This window comes from Manis javanica, chromosome 17 (assembly GCF_040802235.1).
Source record: "Manis javanica isolate MJ-LG chromosome 17, MJ_LKY, whole genome shotgun sequence".
Classification (NCBI taxonomy): Eukaryota; Metazoa; Chordata; class Mammalia; order Pholidota; family Manidae; genus Manis; species Manis javanica.
The window spans coordinates 11,114,681-11,129,401 of record NC_133172.1 but is presented as its reverse complement, the minus strand read 5'-3'; the positions used below and the strand labels follow the sequence as shown (position 1 = coordinate 11,129,401).

The 14,721-nt window shown below is 52.5% G+C and overlaps 2 protein-coding genes across 10 annotated transcripts; one reads left to right on the top strand and one right to left on the bottom strand.

Moving 5' to 3' along the window:
- Positions 1–46: 46 nt before the first annotated feature.
- Positions 47–14,699, bottom strand: IRGQ (immunity related GTPase Q). Of its 4 annotated transcripts, none has more exons than XM_037012428.2 (3): positions 14,566–14,699; positions 6,106–6,637; positions 47–5,589 (listed from the first exon to the last, which is right to left on the bottom strand). In XM_037012428.2, the coding sequence occupies exons 2-3, from the start codon at positions 6,633–6,635 to the stop codon at positions 4,290–4,292; spliced, it is 1,830 nt and encodes a 609-aa protein (XP_036868323.1). In that variant the 5' UTR covers positions 6,636–6,637; positions 14,566–14,699; the 3' UTR covers positions 47–4,289. The 4 variants fall into 4 exon arrangements, with proteins under 4 accessions (XP_036868323.1, XP_036868318.1, XP_017534615.2 ...); XM_037012423.2 differs by lacking the exon at positions 14,566–14,699 and adding an exon at positions 7,080–7,234; XM_017679126.3 differs by lacking the exon at positions 14,566–14,699 and adding an exon at positions 6,968–7,196.
- ZNF576 (zinc finger protein 576) lies at positions 6,661–10,466 on the top strand. Of its 6 annotated transcripts, none has more exons than XM_017679134.3 (3): positions 6,661–6,904; positions 8,078–8,181; positions 9,733–10,466. In XM_017679134.3, exons 2-3 carry the CDS (start codon positions 8,097–8,099, stop codon positions 10,161–10,163), a joined length of 516 nt encoding a protein of 171 aa, XP_017534623.1. In that variant the 5' UTR covers positions 6,661–6,904; positions 8,078–8,096; the 3' UTR covers positions 10,164–10,466. The 6 variants fall into 6 exon arrangements, with proteins under 6 accessions (XP_017534623.1, XP_036868331.1, XP_036868329.1 ...); XM_037012436.2 differs by lacking the exon at positions 6,661–6,904 and adding an exon at positions 7,465–7,713 and having other exon boundaries at positions 8,078–8,201; positions 9,789–10,466; XM_037012434.2 differs by lacking the exon at positions 6,661–6,904 and adding an exon at positions 7,469–7,713 and having other exon boundaries at positions 8,078–8,201; positions 9,753–10,466.
- Positions 14,700–14,721: the final 22 nt, after the last annotated feature.

Genomic DNA, 14,721 nt, shown 5'->3' with positions numbered 1-14,721 from the left:
AGCATGTTTTTTCCCCTTCAAACTACAAAAGAACAGACACATAATGTGATTTCTACTCATTTTATTCACTCCAAGAACCACCACAGGCTGACCACACCCTTGAGGGACACCAATGCCATTATCATTCTCCAGAAATGTATGAAACTCAAGCTCAGGCAGCGAGACTGTCTCACCCACTCATGTTTTTTGTGATTATTCGGCTTCTGGCGATGGCAATGCCTAGATTTATCATATATTTCCTTGAGTTCTTGCCTTCAAGGGTCTTTCAGCCCCTTCAGGTGCCACGTAGACACACCCTGATGGCAGCCACAAGGGAGTTATAGTCTTTTTCTACTTGGATGTTCCCAGAGACAGATGCCTCACTAGGAACCTCATGCCTCCACAGAGGATAAAATTCAATCCTATCGAAAGTCATGATTTACAAAATAATCACCCAAAAAGTAGTCTTGACACCTGTGGGTAAAATTGTAATATTTCCAAAATATCTCACCTACCTCTAGTATATCTGCATATCAACAGGCGCTCAAGGGTGGAGAGAAGTATGGCTTTAGTGCATTTGCATCATTTTTCAGGGGTGGAGAGGTCATCTCCCTATCAGTGGGTAATGACCTGGGCCAGGGAGGGCTTATCTGTACCTGAGAGGGGAGGGGAGGGGGGTTTTGCTTCTGCTGGAGCAGGAGAGAGAGACGACCCCCGACTGCAGCTTGTAACCAATAAACGGATTCTAAACTTTATTTCTCCCTTTGACTGATTTCAGTTTTAGAGGTATTTTGCCCTGGGATTTCCTTTCCCCAGACTTACAACACCCAAGCGTGACCGTGCATAACCATGTACACACGATCAGCACTTCCAAACATACAGAGACACGTGCAAACAAAACTGGGTCTTGCTTTCTCAGATATGATCTCTGTTGTAATTCTCATTGGTGTGAGGGCAGAGGGAATCTGGAACAGGGAAGCAGAGATACGACCCAGGCCCAAATCTGAGATGGCGTCAAAATGGCATGAAGGCATGGGGGTGAGACAGAAGGTACCCAGACTGGAGTTGTCTGGGTGCTGCCTGGGGCTGAGGGCAAACGGCAAGAGCAAGGCGACGAATGGCGGGGCTCCCAGTGTGCTGGGCTTCTCAGGGCCGCAGTACATTGGCACGCGTGAGGGAGAACGTGTGTACACACACGCACACACCGAATTCTCACAATAGCCCTGTGAGGCAGATGCCATTTGCTGAGTGACTTGCCCAAGGTCACCCCCGAAGTCCGAAGGGCAGTCTGACCCAGAGCTATGCTAGGAGAAGGCCCTGCGGTGATGGTAGTGCTCTAGGTTGGTGCTGTTCAGTGCTGGAGCCTCTCACCACCCCTGGCTACTGAGCACAAGATGGAAGGTGGAATTTTATTTTTTACTTTTAATTAATTTAAAAACTGATATGTATCTCAGTTATTGGAAAACTGTTCACTATATTTGGGACAACTTGGGTATATAAATCTACTTCTCCAATTACCAATTTCCTGAAAGCCAAATCAAGGTCAAGTATTTCTGATGCAAGTGTTATCATCTGAACCAGATGTGCTGTTAGATGTAAAATACACACCAGACTTCAAGGACTTAGCTTAAAAGAATGTAAAATATCTCACTAAAACTTTTCTATATTGATTACCTGTTGAAATAATCATACTTTGGATATACTGGGTTAAGTAAAACATTGAAATTAGTTCCACCTGTTTTTTTAAAAATGTGGCACTAGAAAATTTACAATTACATACGTGGCTCATATTCTACTGCTATTAGCGCAGCTCTGCACCTCCCCTGCTCTCTCACATGGCTGGCCTGCTTGACCAAGAGGTGTGAATACTGGTCTGAGGAGAGGGGTAGACAGTGTTGTACTCGGTATTAAAGATACGGATGAATAATATTTCCCTAGGGTTGAAAGAGCTTTCAGACTATTCATGGAGCCATTCTGTAGACAGTCAAATATTTCCCCCCGACTTTGGCCATCTCAGTTTTGATGGGACAGATTGTAGCTGTGGTGGGCATTCAAGCTGGAGATGCTCAAGGGTCTGCTCCTCAAATCAGTCACTCTTATCTCCAGCTGTCAAAGGCAACAGGCTCTCAGAAGTATTTATGGGTTTTATTCAGCCCTTTTATTTCACAGATGGAAAATAAGGCACTGGTCCAAGTCACCTGGAGTGACAGCAGTAAAACTACACTTGATTCCCAGGTCCCTTGACCTTTAGGGACCTAAGGGACTTGACCTTAGATGCTTGTTTTCACTCTATCTCACTCCTTTTCCCTGCCCTGTAAAGGCCGACAATCTAAATTCCAGCCTTAGGTCTGCCACTGATTGAATTAAAATACTTACTCAGTGCCTGCTAGATATCAAGCAATCTCCTCGGTGCCTGGGATACAGCAGAGAATGGACAGGCAAGGAGATGATAGCCAATAAACAGGTAAATAAATAAATAAATAAGGTAATATTTCTATAGTAATAATTCTACAAGGAAAATCAACCAACTGAGATAAATAATAGAGGCATGTGAGCTACTTCAGTTAGAGTGGTCACAGAAGGCCTCTCTGAGAGGACATTTGAGCTGAGACCTCATTGAAAGAAAGAGGCATGGTTAGATCTGGGGGCCGAGCATGCTAGGCAGAACAGCAAGTGCAAAGGTCCTGATGCAGAACCCAAGCACCAAAAGGTAGATCTATCAGGCTGGTTAGGGATGCGGCAGGGCAGGGAATGAGAATAGGCAGGGGCCAGACCACACAGGGCCTTGCTGTGTGCTGTTAGGCGTAGAGCCTGCCCTCTCTGGGCTTTGCTTTCCCTTATCTGTCACAAAAGAGATTCTACTGGATGGTTTCTCAGGTTCCCCCTTCCTGTATTTGACAGAAGAATTCTGTGACCTGTGATGTCTTCTCTACATGTAGTTGGCACTCTAGAACATTCCAGGCACTGTGGTTTCTGCCTTTGCCTCACGAGTGGCACATTCCCACGGTCTGGACCACTACCTACCTGTTCTGTGGGTCTCTTGCTCACTGCACACACTCTGTGCACATCAGAAGGCAGAGCCTCTTGGGGATACCTGAGGAAGCCAACACAGAAACGTCTGAATTGGTACAGCTGCTTTTCAACAAAAGGCAGGTGCACAAAATACCAAGGCCAGAAAGGGTTAAGGTTTAATGACAGAAAGAAACATGACCAAAAGAAGACAGAAACCCCTAAAGGAGAAAAGAACAGAGGAACAGACTCCTCAAAGTTCCCCTGAATTACTCAGAACCTATAAAAGGGAAGTAATATCCCTTCCCAAACTCACATAGGGAGAGGCTATTGCCAGGATCCAAATCTGTTAGGGACTTGTGGGAGATACCTCTGAGGTATGGGTTCCTGCCCTCCCACACCCAGAAGGCCTCCTGCCTGGTCTCTGGCCATCCCAGAGCCACCAAGCCTAGATCTCTGACCTCCTTCCCTCGTTTTTGTGGGACCATCCTCCCCACAAGAGCTGGAAGAGTTTGGGTCACCAGGCCACTGGAGGAGCAAATATTAGACACCCCTCTACTCAAGGGGACAAAGGGTCTCCAGCTTTTTTACATAGCCTGTTTCCCCTCTAGATGGATAGTACCCACCACCCAGGAATTAGGAACCAATGTGCACTGCTTCTTGCGAGCCACCACTGTGAGACCTCAGAGACCCCTCTCCCCTGCATGAAGATTCAAAGCTTACTGCCTCTCAAGGTACTGGGAGGCTGTGTGCAGGCCTAACCCCCCAGGTAACCTAGACCCCATACCCCTTGGTGGTTCAGAAGCCCAAGGAGTCCAGCTCCCTGGGGATGCTCAAACCACCTCCTCCATATTGGACCCCCACCCACCCACCATGTGATGGAAACCCCCTCATCAGGAAATCAGGGTTATCACTCCCTCTACCGCTGGAGAGGCAGACGTAAATAGACCCAGTTTCCACTCCCTTGGAGACCAATACATGCCCCCTTCTAGGGGTCTAGTCCCTCAACTCTCAGACACAAATCTGGGAATCATGCCCTGTGGTCCCCAGAGAAGTCAGGAGTCCTGTCCCCCAGACTCGATTCCCCTTCAGGAAGTCACACATCCCAACAGTAGTCAGAGCTCTCATCCCCTTCGGGCCCCCGCTGTTACCTCAGAGGCCCAGACGTCCCAGGCCTCAGTCTGGGCCCCCCACCCCTCCCACCCCCTACCAACCGGGACTTGGAGTCCTTAGCCCCTGGCAGAGCCAAGCAGCCGGGACGCTGGGCACCCCGGAAGCCCCGTCCCCTCCTCCCACCCCCTTCACTGCGCGGGCAGGTGGGGCGCCAGCACCGCCTCAGCGTCGGCACACATCTCCTCCAGCGCCTGCAGAAGGACGCCGTGCGCCGCGCGGTAGCCCAAGCCGCCGGTGGCCGCCGCGCCGCCCGCCGGCCACAGGAAGGAGAGCGCGCCCAGCGCCGCACCGCCGGCCGTGCCCTCGCCCGCCCACGAGCCCAGCCTGGCCTCCACTTCGGCGCGCGTCACCGGGCCGGGGAAGCGCGTCCGCCCCGACAGCTCCCCAGGAGCCAGGCCCAGCGCGCGCTCGCGTCGAGCCAGCGCCGCGGGTTCGAGCCCCAGCGCCCGCCGCCACTCCGCCAGCTGCCCCCGCAGAAGCGCCACGTCGCATGCCCAGCCCAGCCCCGGTACGGGGGCTGCCGCCGCAGCCAGGCTAGCCAGCAGAGCCGGCCGCCACGCCCCGGCCCGCAGCGCCGCAGCCTTGGTTCGGGCCGCGTAGGGCGACGAGGGAGGCAACGCCAGCAGCAGCGCACCAGCCTGGGCCGCGGGGAGCGCTCGCCGCAGCCACTCGCAGAGCCCGGGGAGTCCGCCCGGCCGCAGCGGGAACACTGGAGGCGGCGCCTCCTCCAGCACCTCCCACGACTCATCCTCCGGGCTCAGCGCTACCGCACTCTCGGAGTCCCCGCTGCCCGGTTTCTTCACGCCAACGCCAACCTGCCGCAAACTCCCGCTGCCTGCTTTCTGTGCTCCAGGGCCACATTTCTCGCTTCCCTCCCTGCGCGCATTCTCCAGCCCCCCTCCGCCTGCGTTCTTTAAGCACTCGCCGCTAGGCTTCTCCGCCTTTTCCTCCTCTTCCAGAGGCTCTGGATCCTTGCCCTCGCCGTCTGTTCGCACGCAGACCAGCGGCGCATCTGGTTGTACTAAGGGTCGGACCTGGGCCCAGTCCTTCTCAGTGGGGGCCCCAGGGGTGACGAGGATGAGGGCGTCGTAGTGGGTAGGGTGGGAGGTAGCAGCAGTACCCACGCAGCCCAGAGGTACAGCCCAGAGCACCACATTGGGACGCTCTGGGGCGGGATAGGGCGTGGGCCCCGCGGGGGCTGAAGCAGGCTCAGCACCTGCGTCCAACCCGAGTAGCGTGTCCATCACAAGGCCCACGTCAGCTGTGCCCGCTACGGCCAGGTCCAGCCTCGCGCTGCCCAGTCGCTCCAGGCCAGCGCGAACCCACGACAGCGCGGCTTCCAGGCCACCAGTCTCGAAGGCCTCCCGTACAGCCTCAAGCTCTGCTGCACCCAGTACCTCGAAGCCATCCTGAGCCGGTGGCAAAAGCCTGCGGAGAAAGGGAGAGACGGGGTCAAGGGCAGAAGGGCAAAGCGCTGGAGAGCTGGGATAGGGGGACAGAACTGGACAGTGACGACTGGGAAAAATATCTGTGGGGATCACAAGCTTATGGTAGAGAGTGAGCCCTCCTTCAAACTTTTGTCTGGGGGCAGTATCTAAGGCAACAAGTCTTGGCCTCTCATAGAATTCTAGCTAGGGAGCTGGGCTTGTAACCTACAAGGAAGCGGGACCTGGATAACAGGTCAGGACCGCTAGCTGGCCCTTGGCTGGGTCGCAGCCTAGATAACAGAAAAGGGTCAAGCACAGGATGCTCGCTGACCTCAAAAAACTGCGCGGAGGGGCAGCACATGGATGAGGAACGAGGGCCTCCAGCAGCTATCCCATTAAGACTAGCCCCAGACTCCCAGGGGATGATATTCCCTAGAACCTCAAAGAGCATCTTAGGGGTGTGAGGTCTAAAACTAAAGCACCAGACTGCCAAATCACCCTGAAACTCCGCGCTCACCTCTGCAGCGACTCCGCCTGGCTCCGCAACGCCACCCGCAGGCGCTCCAGCTCCTCGCAACTGTCGCTGTTACTGCAGTCAGCCTGCAGCACGAAGAGAGATGTGGCCCCCAATCCCGCGCTGTTCAGCAGGGCCTCTGTCTGATCTCGGGCCTGCTCTTCATTCTGTGAATCCCCAGGACGTAGATTCCGCACAGCCAGCAGCGGGGTCCCTCGGGCCAGAGCTGCCCGCGCTGCCTCTCCCAGCGCTGGGGCCAAGGGCTCCGCGTTTCCCTCGGGTCCCGGCAGCACCACTACCAGCAGGTTGGCCTCCGCCGCCCAGGGCCCCGGCTCTGCGGGCGGGCAGCTCAGCTCGCCCAAGAAGAGGCCTGGGCCCGCAGCTCGTAGACTGGGGATCCCGGAATCCGTCCGTCTCTCGGGTATCTCTACAGTCTCCAAATCCTTGTCACACAGCGCTGCAATCAGCGCAGATTTCCCCGAGCCTGGAGGACCCAGGAACAGGGCGGTCACATCACCCCGCGGCGGAGGCATAGCTGGAAAGCAAGGGGTGGGGAAGACGCGAGTCAGGAAGCACTCAAGCCTTTTTCTTTGCAAGTCATTCCACTCTGGTCTCAGACTTCCGTCCTTCACCCTGTCCCCTTCTTCCATTCTCGGGTATCACTCCCAAGAGACCTAGAAATCCAGCGCTCAGGCCCTTATTCTCCGGGGACCCAGAGTCCTGCCCGCCCTCCTTCTGGATGCGTTTCCCTATCTGCTTCAGAAACTCAGAAATCTGGCCTCCAGCCCCTCCACCCTCAAAGGTACATGTTTTTATTTTCCACTCCTCCCTCCCAAATCACCAACCGAGCAAACAGCCAGCGCACCGGAGATCGCAGTTGGTGGTGGCCAGTCAGCCGCTGAGAAACCCCTCCCCTGGGGCCCCGCGGACCGAGCTCAAAGAGGCTGGGACACCAGACACGTTCCGGGGGCTCTAACCTGACGTCACCCCTTTTAGAGGGTGGGGTGTCTTGGAAGCGTGATTTGCGGGGTAGGGGGGAAGCACAGCCCTTCGCAGCGCCTGCGCAAAAGCCTACATGCGCCGGTTCCCGAGCTGAGACTGCACCAAGACTTTTAAAACAATGAGGGAGCCAAAGCGCCTGCGCGCCATGAGGGCCTAACACGCTTGCGCAAAAAATAAATCTGTAAGGCACGGGTGGCTTTCGACGTCATCATACCGCACCCAGCGCAATGAAGGACCCCTCCGTTATTTTTGAGGACCCGGTTTGAGCGACTGTATCACTGCCGGATGGCAATCCAATACCCGGCTTTGAGAGGTTTATCAGGCGAAAGAGCGTGGAAACTACCGTGACCTTAGGGCTTGGTGGGCTCTACTCCGCTTCCTTCCGGGTGGCGGCGCTGTGACGAGTGACTGACAGGCGCAACGAACGACAGTCCGGGGCTGTCTGGAGAAAGGAGAGGCTTGGGCTCCCGACCTCGGGAGGAGACTAGGGCAGTGCTTGGGCAGCGAAACACAGCGGCTGAAAGCGCGCGTGGGGGGCGGGGACTCTAGGTGGAACAAGTTACAGGATGTCAGAGAAGGATGTCTCCCGGAAGGCGGGCTAATGTGTGGGTACGTCTACCTGCCTCAAGACACGTGGGAGAGACTGGGGTGAGGCTGGTGCCAAATATCAAGGGTCTCGTGCTGAGTTCAAGGAATTAGTTTGAAGTACGAAATCGTAAGTCATAGGTGTCACACAGTGAGATGGCTTTAAGGGGAGTTACAAACCCCCTTAAAGTCGAATCTTGCGGAAGGTCTGAAACTTCTCTAGGGAGAGCTCTATCATGTTAGAGTTCACGGAGATGGTGTACCGTGGCAGTCAAAGTCTGGCAAGACCTTGTCAAAGGTCACAGGACTAGCCAGCCCTCTAAGATGGGGCGACAGATGAGGGACTTTACTTGATGTACTACTCTATCATGTGCTCCTCTCCTGACAGGGGGGTCTTCTCAGTCATCATGGACGACCTACAGCCTGAAGAGACCATAGAGCAGCAGGATTCGTCCAAGGAGAGGAGTCTGCAAAGTCCGGGAGGCGACATCTGTGAGTACTGCTGGCCAGAAGTGAGTTAGGCGCAGAAGCTGATTGTGAAAGGATTTCTATAGCACTTTGGTGGCCAGGGAATTGCAGGGACTTGCCTGTTCAGAAGGGGCTATAATGGCCCCTGTCATACCAGCAACTCCACTCCCTACCCTTAACCATATTACCCTCAAATATGCCCACCCTGCTTTGTCCACATAAGCATGTATGAGACGCAGTTCAGAGGGACAGTGGCATCCAGAGAGGCTTGGGGTGGGAGATGTGGCTGGGAGAGGTCAGAGACTGGGAAAGGGCAAAGGAGCGCCAAGGTTCCACTCCCAACTGTGCCCTAGCCTCTGAGTAAGACTTGGGCCTCTCTGTCAAAAAGGGTTGTCTGACAGGGCTGTTGTGGAGATTATAAGCAGAAAGAGGGAAAGCTTGATGTTAAGGTAGCCAGTTTGACAGACAGTAACAGCAACAGTTTCCACTGCATGCTTATTATATGCTAGGTGCATTCTAAGAGTTTAACATCATTATCTCATTCAGTCCTCCTAAGAGACCCTATGAGATTGGTTATTACCACTTCCAGATGAGGGAACTAAGGCGAGAGAGTTTAAGCATTTATAATAGTGAGAACCTCAATGCCAGTGCTCTCCAGCCCAAGACCACCAGGAACACACTGTAGTTGAGAAAGTCGGGTTTGCTGCCCACAGCACTGCAGTGCACACACACAATGGGAGCACTAGAGGGCATCTCAGTTACACAGCAAGGGCTTAGAGTAGGTGATTTGGGAAAGGGTTCAAGGAAGAGGTATTTTGCTCTGGACTGGATACTGGCAGGAAGCAGGGGCAACCGTACAAAGCTGGCTATCTTAATACATCTTATTTAGAAGGTGGGAAGAAACAGCCAGGCACAAGCTGTGATTGGTAAAGCAGCAGATGCCTGTATTAGCCAGGATAGCAGGGTGTTTATTTTTGTGGCTTGGACATTCACGTTGTCTGTGTTCAGATGTTGTCTTGTCTTAATTCACCTCAGTCAGAGTGGCCTTGCCTGATGATGTTCCATGGAAACTGCTTTTGTTCAACAGAAGAACCAAGGCCTAGCTTTGAGCGCCAGCCAGCTCCCGGCCACTGGGGTGCTTTTCCCTTTCTCACCAGTAGTAACTACAAACCACTCGGTAGCACTGTTCTAAGCACTTTAATAAATTAATTCACTTATTCCTTCCAACAAACTTATGATAAGGTAAATACTAATATGGTTATCAGAAAGGAAACTGTTATTACTTGCCTAGGAAGTAGTAGAGTTGGGATTCAATTCTGGGCAGCCTGGCTCCAGAGACTGTGTTCTAATCCCCTACCTCTGTGGGAAGGGCAGACTCCCTGGGTTCCAGTCCATTTCATTTCCTAGCCTCGTGACTGGGGGCAGGTACCTAACCTTTCTGAGCCTCAGTCTGCCCCGGCATAGAGCCTGGCAGATAGTAAGCACTCAGTGTTAATTGTTGGCATGACTCTGGGGCTTGGGAGAGGTCCTGGAGACCGCTGCTGGCTTCCCCCGACCTCTCCCCACATCCCTCAGGCCACCTGGGGTCCCCACAGTGCACCCGCTGCCTCATCACCTTCGCCGATTCCAAGTTCCAGGAGCGTCACATGAAGCGGGAGCACCCAGCGGACTTCGTGGCCCAGAAGCTACAAGGGGCCCTCTTCATCTGCTTCACCTGCGCTCGCTCCTTCCCCTCCTCCAAGGCCCTGATTGCCCACCAGCGCAGCCATGGTCCAGCCGCCAGACCTTCCCCACCAGTTGCACCCACCACTGCCCAGACCACCACCTTCCCCTGTCCTGACTGTGGCAAGACCTTTGGGCAGGCTGCTTCTCTGAGGCGGCACCGCCAGGCACATGAGGCCCAAACCCCTCCTGGCCCCTTCGCCTGCACTGAGTGTGGTCAGGACTTTGCCCAGGAAGCTGGGCTGCATCAACATTACATCAGGCATGCACGGGGGGAGCTCTGAGTTCAGCTTTAGCCCTCCCCATGGCAATGGGAGCTCTGTAGCTAGTGAGATCCACCTCTGCAACAGGATGGGGCCTTGGCAGGATTTGCTTCCATCCCTGGAAAGGCAAAGGGCTCCTGAGATACAGGACCTAGAAGATGCTCATTTAAAGCTTCAGTCTTTGGAGGACACAGAGGCCCTCAGAGAAACAGTGATATCAGACAATAGTGAGATCTTTTTGTTTAAAAAAAAAAGAGCAAGAAAAGAGGAAAAACTGTTATTTGTATCCCCGCCATTTCCATTAAATAGTTTGAAATCACAATTGCAGACTGTGTAATCACCTTTAATTCTCCCCAGAAGGATGCCACGGACTGTAGAAGCACATTTCCCTGGATTTGTGCCTGAATGGGGGCAGGAAAGGTAGTACTGCCGGCTTGTAATGCCACTGGGTGGGTCCCAGACATGGAGCAACTTGGGTCTTTGCAGAAGGGGCAGCAAAGTTGGGAGCTGTACTCTGAGTCATGTGGGGTTTGCAATTTCAGTCCTCGTCTCCTCCCACACCCTGCCAGCCTTTCCCACTTAAGAAGAGGCCATGGCTGTTGGATGGCCTCAGCTCCCCCACCCACAGATAATTTATTGCCTGTTTGCATAATTTTATGTTCCATTCTGGTCATGGAGTATTTTTTATATGTGTAGGTGAGATAGCATGGTAACAGAAATAGTATCTGTAAACAGAGAAGGTTTATATTAAAATGTCTAAACAAGGAGTTCTGGCTTTTCAAAGAGAATTCCTGAACTTAGGAAGGACACAGGGAGGGGGGAGTTCAGGGCAGAGTTAGCCCAGCCCTATAGGGAAACTGCTTTGGAATCACACTGAGATACCTTCTGTTTCCTTTTGTATTTGGCCAACACTGGGAGATTTCCCATTGAGATCCTATTTTCAGCTCTTGAAAAGCCCAGCTTTACTTTCTTGCATTACCTGCCCAGCCCCTAGATAACAATGGTTGATGCCATGAATACAATAATCATAGACTGTGTTTGAATCAAGGGATGTTTTTAAAGCCAATCGATGAGCTGTAGTAGAGACTGATAGCTGTCTCCCAATTTGTAGTCAGGCATATGTGGCTACAAAGACTGTACTTCCCAGAGCTTCTTGCGGCTCAGTGTGGCCATGTGACCGGGTTCTTGCTCAATTCCTGGGTAGAGTCCTCAAACCTCAGAAAGAACATGGACATGGTATCCAGCCATCTTGGACCATAAGAGCAACATAAATGGCATAGAACAGATCTGAGTAGTTGCACCAGAGACCATATGGCCCACCAAGCCTAAAAATTGTTACCATCTGGCCCTTTGCAGTAAAAGCTTGCTGACTCCTCGTGTAACTGACATACAACCTACTCTGAGCCTGGAAGCAGGGATGCCTGCCCTGGGAAATACCACCTCCAGACTACCTCTAGCAGGTGTGTGTATGCATGAGTGTATGAACTGGGGCAGGGCTAGCTAGCCTGGATCTCGGTGCTGGGTGACTTATGGGGAACTGGGGTGGAGCCAGTTGGCCATCACTTTTTTCCAAAGTATCAACTTCACCGCAGCCTAGTATTTCCTCAGGCACCTGGTCAAGGCACAGAATTTTCCAACCAACATGTTTCACACCACCTCCACAGCAGCTCCCCCATCCCAAACTAAGGATCTAATCCCACATGCTCTCCCAAGATAGCAGCCTGCCCAAGTACACCCTTGGCTTCCTGTTCTCTCTACACTCCAGATGTCACAGATTCCCAAGGCTTTAAATAGGTACCGGTGACTTCCAAATCTTTATCTTCAGCCCGAACTCCACACTTCCCCCCATGAGCTATATAGCTACTTGGATGACGAATGGGAATCTCAAACTTAAAATGGATCAGTGTGACTCCTGCAGCCCCTCACCTCCACCATAGCCTCCATCAGATTAGGAAACTGCCACGCTCCGCTTCTAAACTACTGAGCCTGACTTCTCACCCAGTCCTGTAGTCCTAACTGCTATCACTGCCCCCCTCTAGTCTCTACTACAGAGACTGTATGTAAATCAGCTTACATCACTCCTCATTAAAAACCCTCTGACGGCATCCCATAAATAACATCCAAAAACCTTACTCAGGCCCCCAAAACCCAACAGTGACTGAACCCCAGCCCACTAAGCAATCTCAACTCCCTCCATGCCCTTGCTTTCTTCACTACATCCCAGCCACACATGCTAGCTGGCTTCTGCCTCAGAGGGCCTTTGCACTTGCTATTCCCTCTGCCTGGAGTGCTCTTACCCAGAACTTTGCAAGGCAGCCTCCCCATTATTCAGCTCTCAACACATGCTACCTCTTCAGAGAGGTCTTCCTCGCCCTGCTTGACTAAAGTAGCACCTCCAACCCTCACCCCGAGTTATTTTTTCCTAGCACTCTTCAGCATCTGGAATCGTCACACTTTTATGTCACTATCCATATCCTTATGCTGGAACCCAAGGTCCTGGGGGCAAGTGTTGTCTCCCATACGGCCTCATCCTCAGCACCCAGGACTGCGCTTACCACTCCTTGCTGCCTGTGCCTGTTGTTGACCTGGTGTTTCCTGCCTCCAGCCCGCCCTTCCACACTGCTCTGTGATGCCGGGCTTTCTGCAACTACATTTCCCAGACTCCTTGGACAGCTGGCTGTAAGCTCTTCCCGTAACAGCTCTGGGCAGAAAGAAGGTAGGAAGAGAAGGGAAGGGTCTCCCTTTGCTGCGGGCTCCTGCTGGAAGCCCTCCAGCAGCAGCTCTGGCTCCACTACCTTTCTAGACTCTCAGCACAAGGCACTGTGCCCCTCCAGAGGTTGCTTAAACCAGCGTGGGGCACCCTGTCACTGGTCCCTGCACCAGCCACATGTGGCCTGCCCGCCAAGCTCCTATTGGGCTCTGGGGATCTCACTTCTCTTTCTGTATCCCAGTCCTAGAGGTAGGGGCTTCTTGATGACACTCATTTCTCAGTTACCTCACTTTTCCATACCTGCGAGTTTAGCCTTCTAACACCTGTGTAACTGATGCCACATTAAATCCTCTCTGTTGAATTCCTAGCTTAGTTTTCTTATCCTGCCTGGGTACTGAGGATCTGAATGACTCCGCAGGCAGCAGACCAGGTCTCTTGTGATCCTTAGGAATTCTCGCTGACAATGGATAATTCTCTACATCCGTGCCTACAAAGCCCTGTCTCAGGGCAAAAGAGGGCTTAGGTGTGCTGCCCAGGAAATGAAGTCCATCTGTGTTAATAGCTGTGAATTTCTGCTCTGATGATTCTGAGATTCAGTGATGCTAAGCTATAGTGGTTATGAAAGTCTCAGTTCAAAGAATGTTTAAATGTCAGGTTCTGAGCTTCTAGGATGAAAAATATGGATTTTAAAAGATGTTTTGGTCTAAGATCCCGTAACAAGTGTCAAAATGCACATGCTCTTTGGGGCCAAGCAGGTACCATAAATCAGCAAGGTATGAGGGGTCTAGATGCCAGATGGGGACTAGGAATGCACCATTAACAGAAGGTGACCCCCATTCAGCTCCAGCACATTACTGCCCCATGGGATTGTGGGTTCAGTCTCATAAGCTTTCAAGAGAAGCCAGAAACCTCCATTTTTACAAGAAATCTGCCCATTTCGAAATGTTGGTAACCAATATGATTAAAAACCTGAATAACTCTGTGGAGCCCAACTTACAAGTTAGACGGCGGCTGTGTGCCAATTTCTGGTGTGCGGTTTAGTGGCTAAGAGTGTGTGCCCTGCATTCAGTTGTATGGAATCAAACCTGAGCTTCTTACTAGCTGTGTGCACTCTAATGGTTAACTCAGCTTCTCTGTGTGCCAGTCATAGCACCTGTAAAGTGGTCATGATAATAGCCCCTACGCCTCTAACGCCTGATGACCCAGACTGACTCAGAGAGAAAGCCCAAGTCGGTACGAAGGTGTACACAGCCCAGCCTTCCGCCCCCCTGACCTGGCCCTCCCACCAGTCTGCCCCCTGCGTCCTCACCAGTAGCCTCGTGGCTGGCGTGCTTGTGCAGAACACACTAGTGACTTACTCTTCCCAGAGACGGCCCAGAGCCTCAGGCCTTCTGGCCCTCCAGGTCTCTGCTCTGAAGTCCCCCTCTCGGGAAAGCCTCCTGACTAGTCTATTTGAAACTGCTTCACACACACAAGCCTCCCTGCCCCCTTCCCTTTCCTCCCCAGCACTTACTCCCTTTGAACATGTATACATTTTATACATTTTACTTAAATATCTACGTACCTGTCTCTCCCACTATAACTCCACAAAGGCAGGGAGTTTTGTTCATCCCTTTCACTGCTCATTTCCCCACCCCCAGAATAGTGCCTCCATCTCACAGGTGCTCAATAAACCAGGGTTGAATGAATAAGTAAATAAATAACAGTCCCTACCTCATAAGGATCCGATGTGATTGTCCATATAAAGCGCTTAGCCCAGGGCCTGGTCCTCTGTGAGCGCTGACTTAATGATGGCCATTATGGTAATTCAGGTTCTATTCTTGAAGGTTCTTAGTTGCCAAGCTTCTATGAGTTAACACACGTAAAGCG

Coding starts and splice junctions, on each gene's coding strand:
- IRGQ (XM_037012428.2), bottom strand. CDS start 6,635: ATGCCTCCGCCGCGGGGTGATGTGACCGCCCTGTTCCTGGGTCCTCCA. Junction 5,590..6,105: donor CAGGCGGAGTCGCTGCAGAG/GTGAGCGCGGAG, acceptor CTTTCTCCGCAG/GCTTTTGCCACCGGCTCAGG.
- ZNF576 (XM_037012434.2), top strand. Junction 8,202..9,752: donor GTGAGTACTGCTGGCCAGAA/GTGAGTTAGGCG, acceptor GGGTCCCCACAG/TGCACCCGCTGCCTCATCAC.